Source organism: Mercenaria mercenaria, chromosome 1 (genome assembly GCF_021730395.1).
Source record: "Mercenaria mercenaria strain notata chromosome 1, MADL_Memer_1, whole genome shotgun sequence".
Classification (NCBI taxonomy): Eukaryota; Metazoa; Mollusca; class Bivalvia; order Venerida; family Veneridae; genus Mercenaria; species Mercenaria mercenaria.
The window spans coordinates 23,352,508-23,372,598 of NC_069361.1; the positions used below are offsets into that span (position 1 = coordinate 23,352,508).

General features: G+C 34.1%; 2 protein-coding genes and 1 long non-coding RNA gene across 3 annotated transcripts in view; 1 reads left to right on the forward strand and 2 right to left on the reverse strand.

Moving 5' to 3' along the window:
* Positions 1-3,702: 3,702 nt before the first annotated feature.
* LOC123543719 (eIF-2-alpha kinase GCN2-like) overlaps positions 3,703-20,091 on the forward strand; it is a 64,319-nt gene continuing 47,930 nt past the window's right edge. Inside the window, exon 1 of the mRNA XM_045329791.2 lies at positions 3,703-3,931. Coding sequence (XP_045185726.2) covers positions 3,827-3,931 — 105 coding nt within the window. The 5' untranslated portion in view covers positions 3,703-3,826. The remainder of the gene's footprint in view (positions 3,932-20,091) is intronic.
* LOC123524570 (uncharacterized) lies at positions 4,768-9,965 on the reverse strand. The gene is made up of 3 exons (XR_008370792.1): positions 6,951-9,965; positions 6,474-6,648; positions 4,768-6,043 (listed from the first exon to the last, which is right to left on the reverse strand). It is a non-coding gene; the product is annotated as an uncharacterized LOC123524570 (long non-coding RNA).
* On the reverse strand, positions 16,255-18,674 carry LOC128556681 (uncharacterized). The gene has a single exon (XM_053542299.1). It carries the CDS (start codon positions 18,622-18,624, stop codon positions 16,540-16,542), a length of 2,085 nt encoding a protein of 694 aa, XP_053398274.1. The 5' UTR covers positions 18,625-18,674; the 3' UTR covers positions 16,255-16,539.

Below are 20,091 nucleotides of genomic sequence, written 5' to 3' on the forward strand. Positions count from 1 at the left end.
TGAGAGGTAACAGAACAAGAAAGATCACTTACATTTAGCAGAAAAAGAGGAAGATCAAGAACAGAACCTTATTGTTCTCCAGAAGTTACCTGAACTTCATCACAGGAACACCATCAGGGATAACTGTTTGAGAATGGCCGAGATGGAAATGTGTGACCCAGTTAATTACCTGCGGACAGAAACCATTCTCTTGACACTTACATAAATGTTTAGATGGTTAACCTTGTCCTTGACTTTAGAGAAGTTCAGAAGGTGAACATCCGTTCGTTTGCCCTCGTTAAATGATTTTATGAGATCATCAGAAACTTCAAGGAGCTGAGTTGAGTTTCACAAGAACGTCTGTCCTGGCATGAATGATGTATATCGTAAAGGATGTTATGCCTGATGAAGTTAGAAGAGAGATTAGATGAGACAATATACTCAAGAAACCTACATAGAATACATGTCAGAGAAATATGCCTATAATTTGCTGGGTCGCTGGTGTTACCCTTCTTAAACCATGGTGCCGCTTTGCTCTAGTTGAATGGAATAGAGCCAGTAGAAGAGGGCTTTTGGAACATAAAAGACAATATCGGCAATCTTCCCTCATTTCTCGCAAGACAAGAGGTTTAATGTTTATGTTGACGTCCGACATCGGCGGATATTTTGTTTGGCCTGAAAATGAAGATCTTATTTATCAAAGCTAGGACTGACCATGAGACTGGGGAGATGTACGAGAAAAGACTTTCTTTGGACGGACCAGGTTCAGAGAATTCTCAAATTCATGTAGGCTATCAATGTATGTTTCATGTAGTTTATGATAGGATGCAACACACTGTGGCTTAGAACCTGTTAGTTCTGTCTTAACCCACAGTATTTCCAAGTTAGTACTCAGTTGTGTTCAGGTGGGATAAGTGCATCTTTGGCAAGTATGAAATCATCACCACCTTTACCTTTAGATATGTCTTTACTGTAAGTGGTGTAACTAGACGACTTTGGAAATATCTTACTATTGAATTGATCTAAAGTCAAGCAATATTCAGTAACATCAAGTACTTCAAGCTTTTGCGTTTCTAATGATAATTTGAATTTCCATGTTTTATCGACAATAGTTTTACTTTATTAAACAAGCTGTACGTTGTCTCTTAACAAGGCGAAAAAACTTTTCTCGAGCGAGATCGAAAGAAAGTAGATAAACGAGTAATTTATGCAATCAGTTTGATCATGACCAGGAGAATGAAACCTCTACCTCAACAAAGTTGCTGTACCAATTTTCATTTATCCATTGACACTCAAGATGTGTTGCTACTGATTGCAGTTATATCACACATAGCCGGAACATCATCCAGAATTTCTGAGAAGCAAGATCCACAGCGGTAGTCTGGGCCAGGGTTCTGTACAACATCGCTAGATAAGGACACGTGCAATTTACATACAAGTCCTTACGTTTTCACTATAGTTTCATGGGGTGTGGTGTGTCTAAAGGGTCTTTTAATAGACAACAAAATATGGGATCTGCCTCAAGTTGGTGGGCTGTGGCATTTTTGTTGTTTCACAGTATCTGGGTTGATGAAAAACATGTCCACAAGGTGCACACGGCAAGCGTACATAATTGTTCAAAGATAAAAAAACAGTGAAATTGCAATGATAAACATGTTTTAAAAAAAGAAACGGAAATCAGCTGGTATTGGTTTCTATGTCAAGGCCAAAAAGGCGGCAAAAATATGTAAACGAAACCGGAGAATAAAGTTCTAACTGACTTTTAAATCGAGACTGTGGAAATGTGAAGGCTCCTGAAAATAAAACAATCAAATCTAGCCATAAACTGTTGTTTTTATAGTAATTATAATAGATGCCCTCTCGACCAAACTGCGTCTGAATAAAGTGCGGTGCATGTACATTCTTTCATTAGCGGCTTGAGACGCATGAAATTGCACATGTCTACTTCCCTGTAAAGGGTTAGACAATAAAGGAAGATAGATAGACAGGTGCCAAAAACAAGAACATTACCCCAGCAATTTGATAGTACCAATTTACTGCTGTATCGACTAAGGCAATTGTGATAGCATGTCTTGCTCAATGACATTGCGCAATGGAAGTGGCCATAATTCGAACCAGCTAGGAGCCTTTGTATGTACAATAGTACTCAAGGGCTAGTCAGATAATGGCGGAGAGAGAAATCCACATTTTATCAGTTAAAGTGGCATTTTAATGTTTTATGTAAGCCAGTTCCTGTTTTTATTTCATTGTTGACCCATAATTGACATTTTGGTTTAAAGAAATGTAAACAAACCTAATTACTCATGTGTTCATACCAATATTTTAGCTGTCAGTTTGGAAGATATTCCATAGTGTTGACCTGTCAGATAAAAAATCTCACTTAGAAGATACAATGTCATGTCCCCTACTTTTCTTGGTGTTTTTTTGCGGTTTATAGGTCATTTAAGAACATAAGGCTTTTTTTAAAAAATGGGCCTGTGTTTACAGCTCTCAGAAAATTGTTAATTTTATAAAGAACATTATAGCACATTTATTTACTACTGTAAAGCCTATAACATCAACATTGGCAAAAATTGAGATTTGTCGGGATATAGGTATAAATAGGCCATTTCCGTAAGATCTTGATAGGAAAGGAGCATTTCATTGCAATTAGCAGCAAAAATTGTGAAAAATTCAAAAGAAATCACATATTTACTGTTTTGATGTATTTTTATCTAATCGTGCATTTTCAGAGCCTAAATGTTACCCATTCATAGGTATCAGAATAGAGAGTTTGTATATTTAACAGAGTTTATGCATTATTTGCTTGCAAATTTTAGCACACAATAGAAGGAAGAATAGGGCAAAAAAAAGCTCCAACTAGGAGAAATGGTTAAAAGTTATGTCGCAACAAGTATTTCTGAGGAAAACTGGCGCAGTGACATGAGTTACTGAAAATGCCATTTAACCTTGAAAATGATTTTATCAAGTCGACACCTAGTATTTTTCATGCAAATAAGCTACTATTACTATATAAGTGAAACTGGCACTATTACAGCTAGGAAGAGGTACAACAGTACTAAATACGCAATCAAGCAACACTTCTGGGCTAGTGGAATAATGGCGGGAAGAAAACGTACAATCCTCAATTTCTTTCTCAGTTAAAGTGGCATTTTTATGATTTATGTAAGCCATGTCCTGTTTTTGTATTTCATTGTGGACCTATACTTGACGTTTTTCAAGGATATTTTTGCATTGAAAGAAATGGTATTCCGAAGCCCCGGGTTCGAGTCCCGGTCTGGCCGCACATTTTCTCCCCGTTTTAATATTCAAGTTCTATACCGTGACATAAACAAACCTTTTTTGAAACCAGTTTGGAAGATATTCCATACAAAGGGTCTCACACGTGTCGGTCTGCATATGCTGCAGTGACCCATGTTTTTGTCCCCGGTGACTTGGGACTATTTATTATGCCGTATTAAGGTGACCCACACGTGTCTGTCCCCTTTGGTGTAGACCTGTCAGACAAACAATATTTCTTAGAATATAAATGAACCCTACTTTTCTGGTGCCTTTGGTGGTTTAAAGGTCATTTAAGAACATAAGGCTAGTAGTTATTTTTCAAAAAGGGAATTGCTATGTGAACAAATAGTAAATTTATTTACTACGTGTATTATTATATACGTATGCGTCCGGATAAAGTGCGATGCCTGTACGGTTTTTATCATAGTTGGTGATGCAATTCCGAAGGTATCCGAACAAAAGTTTTGACAGCTCAAACAAATTATAAACTTTTCATATTTTTTACAAGAAATGACAGACTCCTGTTTGATAAGTGACATGTATATCTGTCACATATGTTTATAAAATGACCACAGATTCCTACAAAGAACGTCAGAATGACGAGTTACAGGTTTTGCAGTCGATACTTTTAGAAGATTTCAAGGATATGCGTCAGACAGACGCTTGGAAAGTATGATAATGTACTTCAATTTTTTGAAAGAAGAGATTTTACCACGAAAATATAGAAAGAACACCGGTTTATATTCACAAGTATTAGGGGCAACAGTGATAATGTTATTTAAGCCGCTAACTTTCAAGAACAAGTGATTCCCCTCAACATATAGCAGGCCTTTTTTTATGCTGATTTTAGGGCCGAAATTCGGCCCCATTCCCCAATCTAAAAAGTATACTTTTTTCCCCACCCTGGCCAAAAATTCCCCATGCAAAAAAAAATGAAATTAGTTTTGATTTTCAGTCCTGATTTTAACAACCTTTCAGCAAATATATTCCTCCAAACAATGATTTCGCGATGTAAATTTCCCCTCCAAAAGGGACTTGGTACCCTTCCCCAAATTTACAAAAAAAGGGCTGATATAGTCTAAATAATGAGACCTCGGGCAGACCGATTTTACATTTTGATATTTTACGTTGTCTACCTAAATGTCTCAACCAGAAACAATCAAAACTGTGGTGGAAACTATGGTCAATTGAAATTACGATTTATCAGTAGTCACGATTTTTCTTTAGCCCTAACTGCTTACCTGTTGTTTTAAATCATAAATAGTAAATAAAAAACATAAGAACAGGACATATTTATCAAGAATTTCTGTTGTAAATAATTTCAACCTCTAACGTTTCAATCGTCTTCATGTAATGGCGGTCGGAGGCCTGACCAATGGAAACGCTTCTTGTAGTAATGTATTTACCAGTGATCGGCCATTTTCCTATATGTAGTACACTCGTGTTAAACCTTGGCATTTTTTTAACTGCCATAGTTTGTATTTTTCTCAAGAAATCCCATACGAAAAAAAATGGGTAACAAAAGGCTGAAACAAAAGGCAAATAAAATGTTATGTTTTGAAGACCTTTTATTAGCCTAGCAAATGATATGCAAATGAGATAACAAAAGGCAAATAAAACATGAATAAAAGGTAGTAACAAAATACTAACAAAAGGCATTCACATTCATTACATGAGAAACAAATTGCAAATAAAATATAGGGAACAAAATATGAATAAAAGGCAGAGAGACCTTTTATTAATATTTTGTTTCAAAGAAACAAAACATGAATAAAAGGTAGTAACAAAATACTAACAAAAGGCATTCACATTCATTATATATGAGAAACAAACTGCAAATAAAATATAGGAAACAAAATATGAATAAAAGGCAGAGAGACCTTTTATCAAAACATAAATAAAAGGTATATCCTCAATTGCCTTTTATTTAAGTTTTCGTAAGAACACATTAATCAAACACTATTGACAAATCAATATATACATTTTTATACATATATTTATGATCCAAAGAATAATGTAAAAAGTTATTTAAATGCATGCAATTATCAATTTCACAGCAATGAACAAATACTGAAAGATATTATAACCAAAATGTTTGTTTTGCAGAATTAAATAAATTCTTGATTTTGAATTTAAAAAAAACTGTCCAGATATCTTGCATGATCCCAAACATAAACTAAAACTAGAAAGTGTTTATGTCACAAAAACACCCGTCTGTACATGTTCCATGGAAAAGTTTGGAAAAACGGCATGAAAAAAAGTCTGAAAATTAATTTAAATCTAAACTCACATACCCATGGGAGCAGCCCTGTGAAAATGCAGTTGAAAGTCCATGGAACTCTTTGAACATTGGAAATCATCGCATTAAAGTTGAAGGAATTTTTTAGAAGAATTCTTTGCAAGAGTTTGGAAAGGTTTGATGGAAAACCAATGGAAAACATTGCTGATATTGACACAAAACAAAAAAAGAAGAAATAGTATCATTACAAAATTATTTTAATCTAATGTTGAGACAGATCTGGGTTTCATAAAAAACAAAAAGAATAAAATTCAAAGGGGAATAACACATCTGCCAGCGGCTTTTACACTTCTGGTTAAAAATAATAAAAATTCACTTAGCTTAAATTTGAAAATTAAACTAAAAGATTATTTGATAGAAAATTATGAATACAACAAAATCATTTTGGAGTATTGCAGGCTCAATACAAGGTGGCATCAGAATGTCTCTTTGCTTTTCCAAAATCATCACCAGGGTCAGGAACTTCATTCCAGCCATGCATTTCTGAAAATGATATAACATAATTACAGAAATGATTTATATTAGTAATTGCGATTAAAATATAATTTTAGGCAATACAATATTCCTAACTTAGTACAGTAGTATTTGAAATGACAACTCTAAAGCCAGTTTTAAACATTCTACATGTATCAAAACCATTTATTTATTTATTGGACACCGAAATGAAAATATTGAGAGCACCACCTGTGGGTACTATCCCTCATCTGCTTCACCATAAAATAATGCAAGTTTTTTGTTGTTGTTTTTTATCAGACAATCGTAAAAAGAAATTTTAGAATTTGGAACTGACAAAATATTGGTGTATTATGATCAACCTTTAAATTCAGTGTGAGGCTAACCCCGACAAAATAAACAATTTATCAACCTTTTATAGTAATTGTATAGTATAAGACTGTTTGCAAATTTAACTTACAATTTAGTTGAAGTATTATGTAATTTATGTTTGATCCTTGATCAAATTTCTGTCTGTGATCTTGTATCATCCTGTAGCATAGTCATGCACTGAAGCAATCTGATTTCTCCAACTACATCAATTCATACATATAGGCATATACCTCTGATAACTAGATATATGCACACTCTTTCATCTGAAAATGTTTAGAGGCTGTTGTAAGTCCTAGGTTCAGAGTGATTTTACTAACATATTTGTACTTTAAAAAAAAAATAATTGAAAACTGCAACAATTAAGTATTGAATATTTAACTGTTTTCTTAGAAGCATTATAAATTATCTATCATTCACATATACCTGAAAAAGTTACCTGTAACCAGGCGATCGAAAGTTCAATCTACTGAGATGAATAAAGTTCCTGCTTCAGACTATTTATTCAAGATCTGTGACATATAGCTGTAAAACTTAAATTTTACATTAGAAAGTTTGAAACTCTTACCTGATATCTCTCTAAAAGCATTTTAGAGTTTCAAGTTAGCTTTATTCCATTTGCCTCCAACAACATGAACAATGAACTTCCTGTTTACATTCAAATTTTTGTATTCATGAGCCATTTTCTTTGGTACAATATATAGTTACTGAAGGGAATATCTATGTTCTTAAAAATATATAAGTATACAGTTCATGGGAAAATTTGACCATTTATTTGCTCACAGCATTTGCAAAGATCTCAGAGAAAAAACAAGCAGAAAGATGGGGATTATTTTTTGGTGTACAGGTGTAAAACGGTTCAGAAGCCTGTATTTTCATTGGTCCTTATCTTGATCAGATAAGCCGTATCTTTGTGTGTTAAGGAGGTAGGTTACCTTGTTACAAGGGTAAATTCAAATTAGTTGAACCGCGGCATCTTTTTGTATTTTAACTGCTAAAGTCTCAGTTTCGTTTGTCTCTGTCCCTTCAAGTTCAGTTTTTATCCAGGTTTGAAGTACATGACCCTCCAAATGTATTTTATATAGAAAGAAGAAGGAAAATACGGATATTTAACACTTTTCAGTGTGTTTTAGTTTCATTGATATCCGTAGAAGTCAGCATAATCTATAATTTTACTAGTTTGCACGTTAGCTTTCTAATATAAGCTTAAAATGTATATGTCGCGGGGCTCGTGTTTCCATGGTAACGCATTTTCTCTCATTTTTAAACAATTATGTATAAAAATAGGGGTTTTCGACGGCTTCAGTGCCATTCTGTTAATGACCAACATGGAATATTTGGGTAATATTATTAGCAAAATACCAAGCACTATACATGGTACCCTATTTTTCTTAAAGATTAAAGTAACCATGGCAACAGAGATGTTTAAAATGACTTATATCTTTTTTTTGTCGTAATTTCTTATAAAATAATATTGAATAAGATTATCTTTCTAGTTGATGTAGCTTTAAAACATATTATTTCTAACGTAAGTTATATTTTCGTGTTATCTGCATTTTTCAAACAAATTTCTAAGCTTAGAATACTTACAGCAGTACCCCTCGTCTGGCATTTTTCATGGAAGAATCGTTCAGCATGCTACTATTATTCTCATAGATATTGTTGAAATGAAAATAAAAAGCCGAAGCTGTGTTTCTTAAATAGACTAGTGTCAACGCTTTTGAATTTTACATTTAGATACATAGGTCACGGGCTTCGTTTCCATGGTAACATCAATTCGATTCAAGAAACCACAATTTTCTACTGAAATTTGAACAATTTTAGATCTTAGTTTTAGTATATAAGTAACAAATTATCAACGGAACCTGAAAAATAGGTATTACAAATCAAACTGCTAGATTTTATATTTGAAAATGGCCGTAACAAGTAACCTCTCACCCAGCTATATTCCAAATAACATTGGTTACCATCATCCATTTTCTTACATTCCGCATAACATTTCAATATAACTACATAAAAGAAGCAAAATATTGATTATTATTCAGAGCAAAAGACTCATGAAAAATATTTCTGCAAAAAATGGTTATTTGAAAATAGTTTGAATAAAGAAAATGCACAGAATTACGTACTTTCAAGAAAAAAGCTATTATTTTGCGAGGTAACTGACACGTAACGTCATGACGTCAATGACGTCATTTTAAGGCAACATTGTTTTGAAGCGTTTCTGCGGCAATTTATTCATTATTTCTGCATTATTAAACCATAAAGCGTCAGATCGAAGACAGGTCTATGATTTATTTTCTGAAGAATGAATATACAAACACATTTAGTTTGTCGTAAACGTCGTCGTAAATCGTCACGTTAGCTTCCGGTTGGACATGCGCACATACAAATATAAAGGTAACCTACCTCCTTAACACATGTGTATACATTGAACAGCAGTAAATGAAGTGGCTGTAAAAGCAGGATAATTAATCATTGCCAATCATCAAAAGAATAGACTAATTTATTTATGAGGATGTAACATTATATCAAAAGCATAATATCATTTACAATTTGTTGTACTTATGACATGACTTTTAATGCCTATTATCTGGTGCTGTTGTTTGAGGTGTTCAATAACCAAAAAATAAATAGCTTATATAATTTATAAATAGGACCCTGTTTTCAATGATATATCTTGTTATATTAATTATAAATAAATGATAGAATTCTAATTAACATCCTTTTAATATACAAAATGAAAACATTGACATAAATTTTAATTAGTTAGATTCCTTGTTTCATTTCAATTAATTTGGATACCTAGTATAATCCAAACAAATCTTAAGATTTTCAATGTAATCTTTGCTGCAATTTAAATAAAAAAAAATCTTACTAGGAAAACTTTGCATTATCTTAAAAAATTCTAAGGAATTCTATGGAATGAGAAAAACATTGGAATTGTTTTTTCAGGAGAAGTTTTAATTATTATTTTAAGTGGTCTCTGTTTACAGATTATCTCTCTTAAAGCTGATTATGTATGATAAAGAATATTATGCATTTGCAAGTGCTCAGTAGCCATTTACTTACTGACAAACCTTTGCAATCGTCAGAAGTGTAATTATGTATATGAAGAACATAGTGAATGGTAGATGTAGCTCTAAATTCAAAACAACAGCAGCAGTATTAAGCCAATATCAATGAAATATGAAACTAATTTGTTTATGCTAGATTTTGTGAAACAAGTCCTTCAAACCTACAAATGTATTGAAATATGAACAAAACTCCTTGTTTTTGAAAGCAAGTGTAATGAAATACAAACAAAATATGTACGTGTTGATTCTAAGTGGAATGAAATACAAACAAATGGCAACATTTAAGAATATAAGTCCAATCCAATGCTAATAAAAGGTAAATTTCAAACTATAAGTGTAATGAAACATTAATAAAAGGCAGTATCTGAAACAAAAGGTAAATAAAATGTATTACTCACAAAATCCTTAATAGTCTTTTGTTAGTATTTTGCTAAATGAAAGGCTTATAAAAGGTTTTAACAAAACATAGAAGTACCTTTTGCTAGCCCTTTGTTTGCCTTTTATTGACCTTTTATTAAATTTCTTTTTCGTATGGGATCTCGGTAATATATACATCATTGAAAAGGAAAAATTACAGGCTTTCTATGTAGGCAGTGGCTACGATTACGGTACCGTAATCCTAGCCCCTGGTTCTAGGATTACGGAAGTTCCGTATTCCTAGACAACCCTATGAGGATAGGCTAGGATTACAGAAGTATTTAAGAGGCATCAAATATATGTTAGGACATGCATAAATGATGTTGTAAACTTCTTATTTCACTTTATTAAAATAGTGATTTTTGATGCCTGCCTTATTATTCCGTGTTATCTATCCGCCATTTTGGGTTAGTATAATCTTAAACGCTATATTAATGATGGCCCGCGGAAATATTATAGAAATATGAGGGTAAAAAATAGGTTTAAAAAAATATTCTATACTTTGATTTTTTTTATTTATAACCATATTGTATGTTATTAAAGACCATTTGTGTTGATTTGATGACAAAAATTGCAGGTATATATGAAACATAGATAATTCTATAATATTTCCGCAGGCCACCATTAAGATTATACTAACCCAAAACAGCGGATCGATAGCACGAATACGGAACTTCCGTAATCCTAGAACCAGAGGCTAGGATTACGGTACCGTAATCTTAGCCACTGCCTTCTATGTAAGTATTTCTTTTTTTATCTGTTGCATTATTATAACATAATTCCTGCCCAACGGATTCCATTGGGTGTTACTTACGCAAAGAAGAGGACAGTGCTACCACATTCTTTACCTTTTCTGGTTTGTACTCGGAGGCGGATATCGACAAGTCAAAATAATATAACGATATTCAACTCTCGAGTAAAATTATTTGGACTACTCAACGTAGAGCTAAAAATTTTCAGCTCGGAGATGTTTTTCCTGTTTTCTCATATTCTGTAGGGGGCCTAAGGGGTTGTTTTTATTCCCAGTAACAGATTGACCATTTCATAAACATTTGGATGTTGTTTTGTAGAAAATTCACTTGTCTTTCAGATGGAGTCATAAAATGTTACAGAAATTATCCCATTTAATTATTTTGTAACTGTATTTGATACCACCCTCACCCGCAGAAATGGACCAATTTAAGAGTTTCTTATATTCCCGTGGATTTAGATTTGACTTTTCATCACAAATAAGTTGTAGAATTTAAAACATTAAAATAACCATTGTGTAATAAAAAGATATATTATGTAGTAAGCACATCAAAAAATATGACAATTAATTGCATAATCAATAATTTATGGCAAATTTGCTAACACTACCAGAAAAAAATAAGGATTTTTTTGAAAATTGAGTAAAATGCTGATAGTTTCATCTATATGTGTTCAAATCACTTGAAATTTTCAGTGTGTCAGTTCTGTACCATTTCTGTCTAGAAAATATACAAAAATTAAATTATTTGACAACTTTAAGGCAAAAAGGAGAATATATGAGAAATCCTGAGAATACGAGAAACAGGGATATATGTTGTTATGGATCTCTGAGCTGAAACGAATCCCGTACTGAAACCTAAATGAATGGATTGAAACTTCACACACTTATTCACTATGATAAAATGACTTATAATGCATAGGTTCCATAACTCTATTTTGTTTTTTTTACAAAATTATGCCCCTTTTTCGACTTAGAAATTTTTGGTTAAAGTTTTATATGTAAGCTGGTATCTCAGTACCCACTAATGGGAATGGATTGAAACTTCACACACTTGTTCACTGTGATGATCTGACATGCAGTGCACAGGTTCCATAACTCTACGACTTTTCAACTTTAATATTCATTCAGTTGACAAGGCTGTTGATTAGTCGAGCATTGCTGTCCTCAGACAGCTCTTGTTGTATGGACCACCTACATTTCTGAAATCGTCGACCATCTGTCGACCTAAAACGAGGTCGTAGATATATCTTACGTGAGGTTTTTTATATCCGTAGTGTAAACATCTAGCGGTTCAGTCCGAACGGGTTTTAGAGCTAAGGCTAAAAAAAATATGTGTGGCTCAGGTAACCCGACCAACCCTATTTTTTACCGCCAACCCTAAGACATTTTATTGACTTTTTTAACAAAAACATTTTTGCCCAGGACGAAAAATATTTGAGCAATACACGAAGACCAAGATAATACACCAACGTGTCAATATCGAGGTGTAATGTGTCACTATCAAATTACATCTCCGAGCATAATTAAAAACTTGCTGTTCCTTCACGCAAGAACGATTATCAGTCAGTCTGATATGCCATACTTTGTCCCGCCTACTTCTACGAAATCAAATGAAACGAAATATTAGCTGCGCGCTTTGTCTAAAGCTGCACCCATTTTCTTGATGCTAAAAACGCTAAATAAATTAACAAATTATTTTTAATATCAAGGCGATTCGCCAAAATAAATTGTCAAAATATATGCGCGATCATAAAATATATCACTTGTTTATTATAACAGTCTCTATCTGTAGGCAAGAGTGTATAACTCTGTCGACTATTTGGGCTGAATTATGGTCCTTTTTGTACTTGGAAATTGCTTAAATTTCGTACAAGTCCATGTTTTGTCAAAACCATTTGACATGTGGCTTTGAAACTTTGAACACTTGCTTGTCAAGAGTTTCATCAGTAGATAAGAGTACAACGTTTTTGGCTAAATTATGATCCTTTTTGGACTTGGAAATTGGTTCAGTTTTCGTACAAGTCAACATTTTGTCAAAAGTATTTGAAATGTGGCTTTGAAACTTTGAACACTTGTTATTGTTATCTGTAGGCAAGAGTACATAACTCTGTTAAATATTTAGGCTGAATTATTACCCTTTTTGGATCTGCAAATTGGTTAAATTTTGCATACTAATCCATGTTTTGCTTAACTTGTTTGTCATATGGCTTTGAAACTTTGACCACTTGTTTACCATCATAGTCTACATATGTAAGCAAGACTACATAACTAGAAAAAGGACTTTAGCTCGTTTATGACCCTTTGTGATATAGAAATTAGTTAAGTTTTGCATACCATGTCATATTTTGTCTAAACTGTTTGATATATGTCTTTGAAACTTTGAAGACTTGCTTACAATCATGGTCAAACATTGCCATATAGTGCAAGACTTATCCTAATCACCAAATACAGGTACATTGTTTGTCTTATCTATTTTTCTTCTTTTGTCTGAAAATCTCTGGTTATATTTTGACCACATACCTCCATTAATTCTTCGAATAGATGAGCACGCTTAGCTCTTGTTGTTGATTTTATTAATTTTATTATTAATAAGTTTTTATTTAAGTTAAGTAGGGGTGGTGACTGCAGTGGTCAAATTTACCAGTAGGAGAGGGTGGTTCTACACTCACATTCTTTAAGTCTGTTGTGTTAGACCATGATCGCTATTTTTTTATTAGCTCATCTGATTTTTGGAAAAAAATGATGAGTTATTGTCATCACTTGATCGGCGTCGGCGTTGCCTGGTTAAGTTTTATGTTTAGGTCAGCTTTTCTCCTAAACTATCAAAGGTATTGCTTTGAAACTCGGAACACTTGTTCACCATCAATAGCTGACCCTGTACAGCAAGAAACATAACTCTGTCCTGCTTTTTTGCAAGAATTATGGCCCCTTTTGGACTTAGAAAATATCAGATTTCTTGGTTAAGTTTTATGTTTAGGTCAACTTTTCTCCTAAAGTATCAAAGCTATTGCTTTGAAACTTGCAACACTTGTTCACCATCATAAGCTGACGCTGTACATCAAGAAAGGTAACTCCTTCCTGCTTTTCTCAAGAATTATTGCCCCTTTTGGACTTAGATAATCAGATTTCTTGGTTAAGTTTTATGTTTAGGACAGCTTTTCTCATAAACTATCAAAGCTATTTCTTTAAAACTTGCAACACTTGTTCACCATCATAAGCTGACCATGTACACCAAGAAACATAACTCTGTCCTGCTTTTTGCAAGAATTATGGCCCCTTTTGGACTTAGTCTGTTAATTGAAGGATGTTCATTTCTGCACACAGTATATTTTTAGGTATATGAGGAACATAAAAATGAATTAGGTATTGTGTGATAATGTTTATTTTTAGCTCACCTCAGGTGAGTTATTGTGATCGCTCGATGTCCCTCGTCTGTCGTCTGTCTGTATGTCTGTCAGCTGTCAACATTTAGCTTGTGTATGCAATAGAAGCTGTATTTTTGAACTGATCTTCAATAAATTTGGTCAGAATGGTAACCTTGATGAAATCTAGGCCATGTTCGAAAATGGGTCATCTAGGGTGAAAAACTAGGTCACTAGGTCAAATCAAAGAAAAACCTTGTGTATGCGATAGAGGCTGTATTTTTCAGTTGATCTTCATAAATTTTGGTCAGAATGATTTCCTTGATAAAATCTAGGCCAAGTTCAAATATGGGTCATCTGGGGTCAAAAACTAGGTCACTAGGTCAAATCAAAGAAAAACCTTGTGTATGCGATAGAGGCTGTATTTTTCACTTGATACTCATAAATTTTGGGTAGAGTGATTACCTTGATGAAATCTAGGCCAAGTTCAAATATGGATCATCTGCGGTCAAAAACTAGGTCACTAGGTCAAACCAAAGAAAAACATTGTGTATGTGATAGAGGCTGTATTTTTCAACAGATCTTCATGAATTTTGTTAAGAGTGATTGCCATGATGAAATCTAGGTCAGGTTCGAATATGGTCCATCTGGGGTCAAAAATTAGGTCACTAGGTCAAATCAAAGAAAACCCTTGTTTATGCCATAGAGGCTGTATTTTTCATACATGTAGATCTTCATGAATCTCTGTCAGAATGATTGCCATGATGAAATCTAGGCCAAGTTTGAATATGGTTCATCTGGGGTCAAAAACTAGGTCACTAGGTCAAATCAAAGAAAAACCTTGTGTATGTGATAGAGGCTGTCTTTTTCAATTGATCTTATGAAATTTGTTCAGAGTAATTGCCTTGATGAAATCTAAGTCAAATTTGAATATGGGTCATCATGGGCCAAAAACTAGGTCACTAGGTCAAATCAAAGAAAAACCTTGTGTATAGGATAGAGTATTTTTCAATTGATCTTCATGAAATTTGGTCAGAATGATAGCCTTGATAAAATCTAGGTCAGGTTTGAATATCTGTCATCTGCAGACAAAAACTAGGTCACTAGGTCAGATCAAAGAAAAACCTTGCATATGCGATAGAGGCTGTATTTTTCAATTGATCTTCATGAAATTAAGTCTGAATGATTGCCTTGGTGAAATCTAGGTCAATTTTGAATATGGGTCATCTGGGTCAAAAAGTAGGTCACTAGGTCAAATCAAAGAAAAACCTTGTGTATGCAATAGAGGCTGTAATTTTCAATTGATCTTCATGAAATTTGGTCAGAATAATTGCCTTGCTGAAATCTAGGCCGAGTTCAAATATGGGTCATCTGTGGATCTAAAACTAGGTCACTAGGTCAAATCAAAGAAAAACCTTGTGTATGCGAAAGAAGCTGTGTGTATTTTTTAATTGTTCTTCATGAAATTTGGTCAGTGTGATTGCCTTGTCGATGAAATCTAGGTCAAATTTAAATATGGGTCATCTGGGGTTAAAAAGTAGGTCACTAGGTCAAATCAAAGAAAAACGTTGTGTTTTCGATAGAGCCTGTATTTTTCAATTGATCTTCATGAAGTTTGGTCAGAATTATTGCCTTGATGACATCTAGGTCAAGTTTGAATATGGTTCATCGGGGGTCAAAAACTAGGTCACTAGGTCATATCAAAGAAAATACTTGTTTAAACTCAAGAGACCACATTTTTGGTCCAATCCTAACAGAAATTGGCCAGAATATTTGTTTCCATGAAATCACTAAGTCAAACATGTTTACATGTACTGTTATGGTGTGTTTCTCAGGTGAGCAACCTAGGGCCATCTTGGCCCTCTTGTTTATTTAAGAAACCGCCCCACTGCATGACATATTTGTCTGAGTGCATACTAATTATGACATTGATGACTGAAGGGCAGTTGTCAGTAAGTTGCATCAAAGACTTCTTCTGTGCTTCAGGAATTTTTTATGACCTTGTCTGATTAGGTTAGATCCTTGAAATCACAAACAAGTTCAATGTTTTGATCTTGATCACCAAGGTGACCTATGTTTTTCATGTCAGTAACTGTTGTATTATTAATACGTAATAATTTCCCATATATTACTGAAAACAGCAACTTCAGTGACAAAGAGACGCTTCCTTTAAGAATTTGTAGTAAATATTGTTCAAGTTGGAGAAAATTATATACTGCAGCTACTTGAAGAAAAATCTTTTTTGACAGATAAAATGAAAATGAAAAAGAAAGACATTAACAAGTTTTATGTTTGTTTTGTGAGTGGATCAGACTTGAGAATGGTTGCAGTTTGACCAAAATTGAGGGGAACCTCAGGTAAAATATAATTGATAACATATATTTGTCTTTAATCAAGGCATTCTGTACAATAAATTGTGGGATCAAAATCTTTTCTACTGTGGCAATAATAATTCGTAATATGATAATGATTTTATATAGGATTACATATTGTTGAGTGTTCTTTTTTCACATGCAAAAAGCCTATGCGTGTTAAAATCAAAACATTTGATTAAAGAAGAGGGCAACAAATGGTTTTGTGAATTCGTCTATTTAGCACTTTTGCTAACAGCCTGCAAATATGCAACTTTGCAACATTGTTTCTTCCTCTTTGTTGGAGAGATAGCTGATAGAATTGTAATGCAGCCTGAGGTTTGTTCTCCTGTTCCATACACTGTGCAAGTAGATTGAGGGCAGTTTCACTGTGTTTGAGGTTTCGTTCTTTCTCAATGGTCCATGCAAGGTCACTGAGTGCTTTTTGTTGTTTCTGGTATCTCTGTAGACAACTGTAGGTCTTGTATTGTAGAAAGTACAGTAAAGGGAAGGAGTCTGCCATAGCCCAGTCCATCCAATAGTCTTCATCATTATTTCTATGGAGCTTGTCATCTTTTGTAGATCTGTACATTTCGTATTGAAGTTCTCGAGGAACACAATTGATTTCAGAGTGCAAAAATCTGACACATAAAGCTGTATGTTGTTGGATAACCTCTTCATTCTGCTCATTGCAAATTTTGTTAAATTCAGCTGCATTAGTACTGGTATATGGATAATTATTGCACCAGCAGACAGGGACAACTACACCATTGTCATATTGTTGATTAGCATGTCTTAGAATGCATTCAGTTCTCTCCATATTCCCTGAACAGTAGAATGCAGAAGCCAGTTTTAGTCTGCTAGATAATGCATCAGAGTTAAGACCTGCTGAGAACCAGACCAAAGCTTCAGGTGGCACTGTGTTGGTAAGAGCAATATTAGCTGATGCCAGCATAGATCCAACCGTAGTGTAGAGATGAGGTACCAGAAGCCTGCATGCTGTTTGTTCTAGTCTGTTTCCTTTTTTACAGTAGTTTATTACTCTGGATGCAAAAAGCTGTATTATGTCTTTGTGGTCCTTACTTTTGAAGATCTCTTTCAACCTCTCTCTGACTAGGTTTGAAAGATCATAATATAACAAACCTGAGAATTCTTCACAGATTTCAACAGGAGGAGATGGTACATAGTTAAGTAATTGAGGTATCATACTGAGTTTGATCTTAAGTCTTTCACCAATGTCATCAAACAGAATTCCAAGCAATCCAAGTCCATCATTTTGTATTAAATCACTTAATCGTGCTAGAAGATGATGTTTCTCTTCAGCTGAAAACTTTCCAGCCATTAAGTTGTTTTCATTTATAATGAAATGTGGACATTGTTCATTCAGTAAACAGTGGTATAATTGTAAACAACAGTAAGTTAAACATGTGATCAAATTGCCTTCTTGCCATACATTGGGCTCAAGATTTTCTACACAGTGTAAAAGTATTGTTTTACACATATAACTGGAGATATTATTTTCACTACCATTATTTAGATGTGATTTTAGAATCATTTTCATTAAGACATAGCAGCGTATCTGTGAAATATTTAAGTCAAACATCAAACATCTCTCTGCAAGGGTGGTTGATATTCTCCATTCAATCTCTCTGTTGATACTAATTTTGCTTCCAACTGGGTCAACAAAGCAGCCATTTCTTACTACATTTCTCTTCATATCTGGTGTTGGCCATCTTCCTAATCCCTGTCTTTCTAGCCAGCCTGCTGTTATTGGAGGCGATGATGTACAATAAAAAGCAAAAACACGGTCATGAGTAGTGTTTCCATCAGGTCCTTTGGTAGCTCTTGATGGTCCATCTCGTTCATATCCTTCCCTAATGAATTTGTTTACTATTGTATTTTTCCATAGTGCTCTTCCTCTTAAATCTTTAATAAAGTGCAGCTCAGCTGGAATATTAGTAACAGGCTGAGGTATATCAGGTCTGAGCAGCTGTAGAAAACAGTATCCAGGTGTTGTTGTGTCATCTTGTATCATGAGAAGATTTGTCTTGCCTTGTTTCCATTGAGCCAAGTCCTGCATCACATTAAACTCATAATGACATTGTAGTGTGTCTAAATCTGATTGCAGTCCTGGAGTTGTTGTTCCTTCGCTTTGACTTCCTAGGTGATGTATAGTCACATTGTTTCCATCTGCTTGCACTGTGATAGTGACCATTGACTCCCTTAGCATGTATACCTGTCTCCTTTTCATCATCATTCTCTCGTTAATTCCAATGTCATCCATTACTTCTGATAGCCGGAGAGATACATTGTAGCCATAAGCAGGAATATGGAACATTCTGAAATTTAAAAAAAGCATTGGCAATCAACAAGATGTAATTTTAAAATGATTGATAACATTTGGGTTATAGGGACAGCGGTATTTTAATTTCTGTTATGAAGCAAAAGCGTAATGTGATATGTGTACTTGTTCTATAGAAATTTGCAATATTTAGATATTAATGTTAGACAAAATTTAATACATACATTTATATAGTTTATTTATGTCTCATTCATTTACAAGCATAGAAATTTACATATAGCCTAAAACAGTTGTAAATGACTGCTCTAACAAGAACTACAAGAGACAATATACATACTTTATTAAAATTAAAACATACCATTTAACTTACAAATTCATATTAAGAGTGAAGTATATAAAAACACATGTACTATATTCCTTACCATTTATGGATGAAAATATCAGATATGAAACTACATAAAGGTTGACAGTGACCAAGTGAGTACATGAATACATGTACAGATAATGAGTGAGTACATGAATGTAAGAATGTTGGGTATCTGACAAAGTGAGTACATAAATGTACGAATGCTGAATAACTGACCAAGTGAGTACATGCATGTACGGATGTTGAGTAAGTGACTGAGTGAGAACATGAGTGGACGGATGTTGAGTACATGACCGAGTGAGTACACGAGTGTACAGATGTTAAGTAAGTGACAGAGTGAGTATGTGACCAAGTGAGTACATGAGTTTACGGATGTCGAGTACGTGACAGGATGAGTACATGAATCTACCAATGTTGAGTAACTGACCGAGTAAGTACATGAATGTACAAATGTTTAGTAACTGACTGAGTAAGTACATCAGTACATGCACGTATACTGTGTGAGTCATAATTGTTAGAATGTTGATTAACTGACCAAATGAGTACATGAATGTATGAATGTTGAGTAACAGACCTAGTGAGTACATCAGGGCTAGTGCTGGGTTGAAAAAAGTTTGAGCCAAATATTTACGCCGTAGATCGAAGAGGCTCGCATGCCCATTTGCGTGTCCAAGACAGGACTTTGGTGGGGTTCACATGGGGCTGTCACCGGCTGTGCCCCCAGAAGCTTTTGGGCTTTAAGTTATTTCAAATGCTTAGATTGCAGCAGAAAAAACCATTATCCACAAATGTTGAAACATACTATATGCACCATAACTGAATGGTCTGTCCTTGTGTTACGAATAATAAGCAAAACAGTGCATCAAGAATAAATTTATTTTTAACCATAGTTTATATCATTTCTCAATAAAGTAACAGTATAGGCTTGCACGCCCATACATGTAATGTAATATTGTATCCACAACAGGGCTTTGGTGGGGTTCACAGAGGGCTTTGCCCCCTAATACTTTTGGGCTATTTTGGGGTATTTCAAATGCTTAGATTGCAGCAGAAAACACCATTATCCACAAATGTTGAAACAT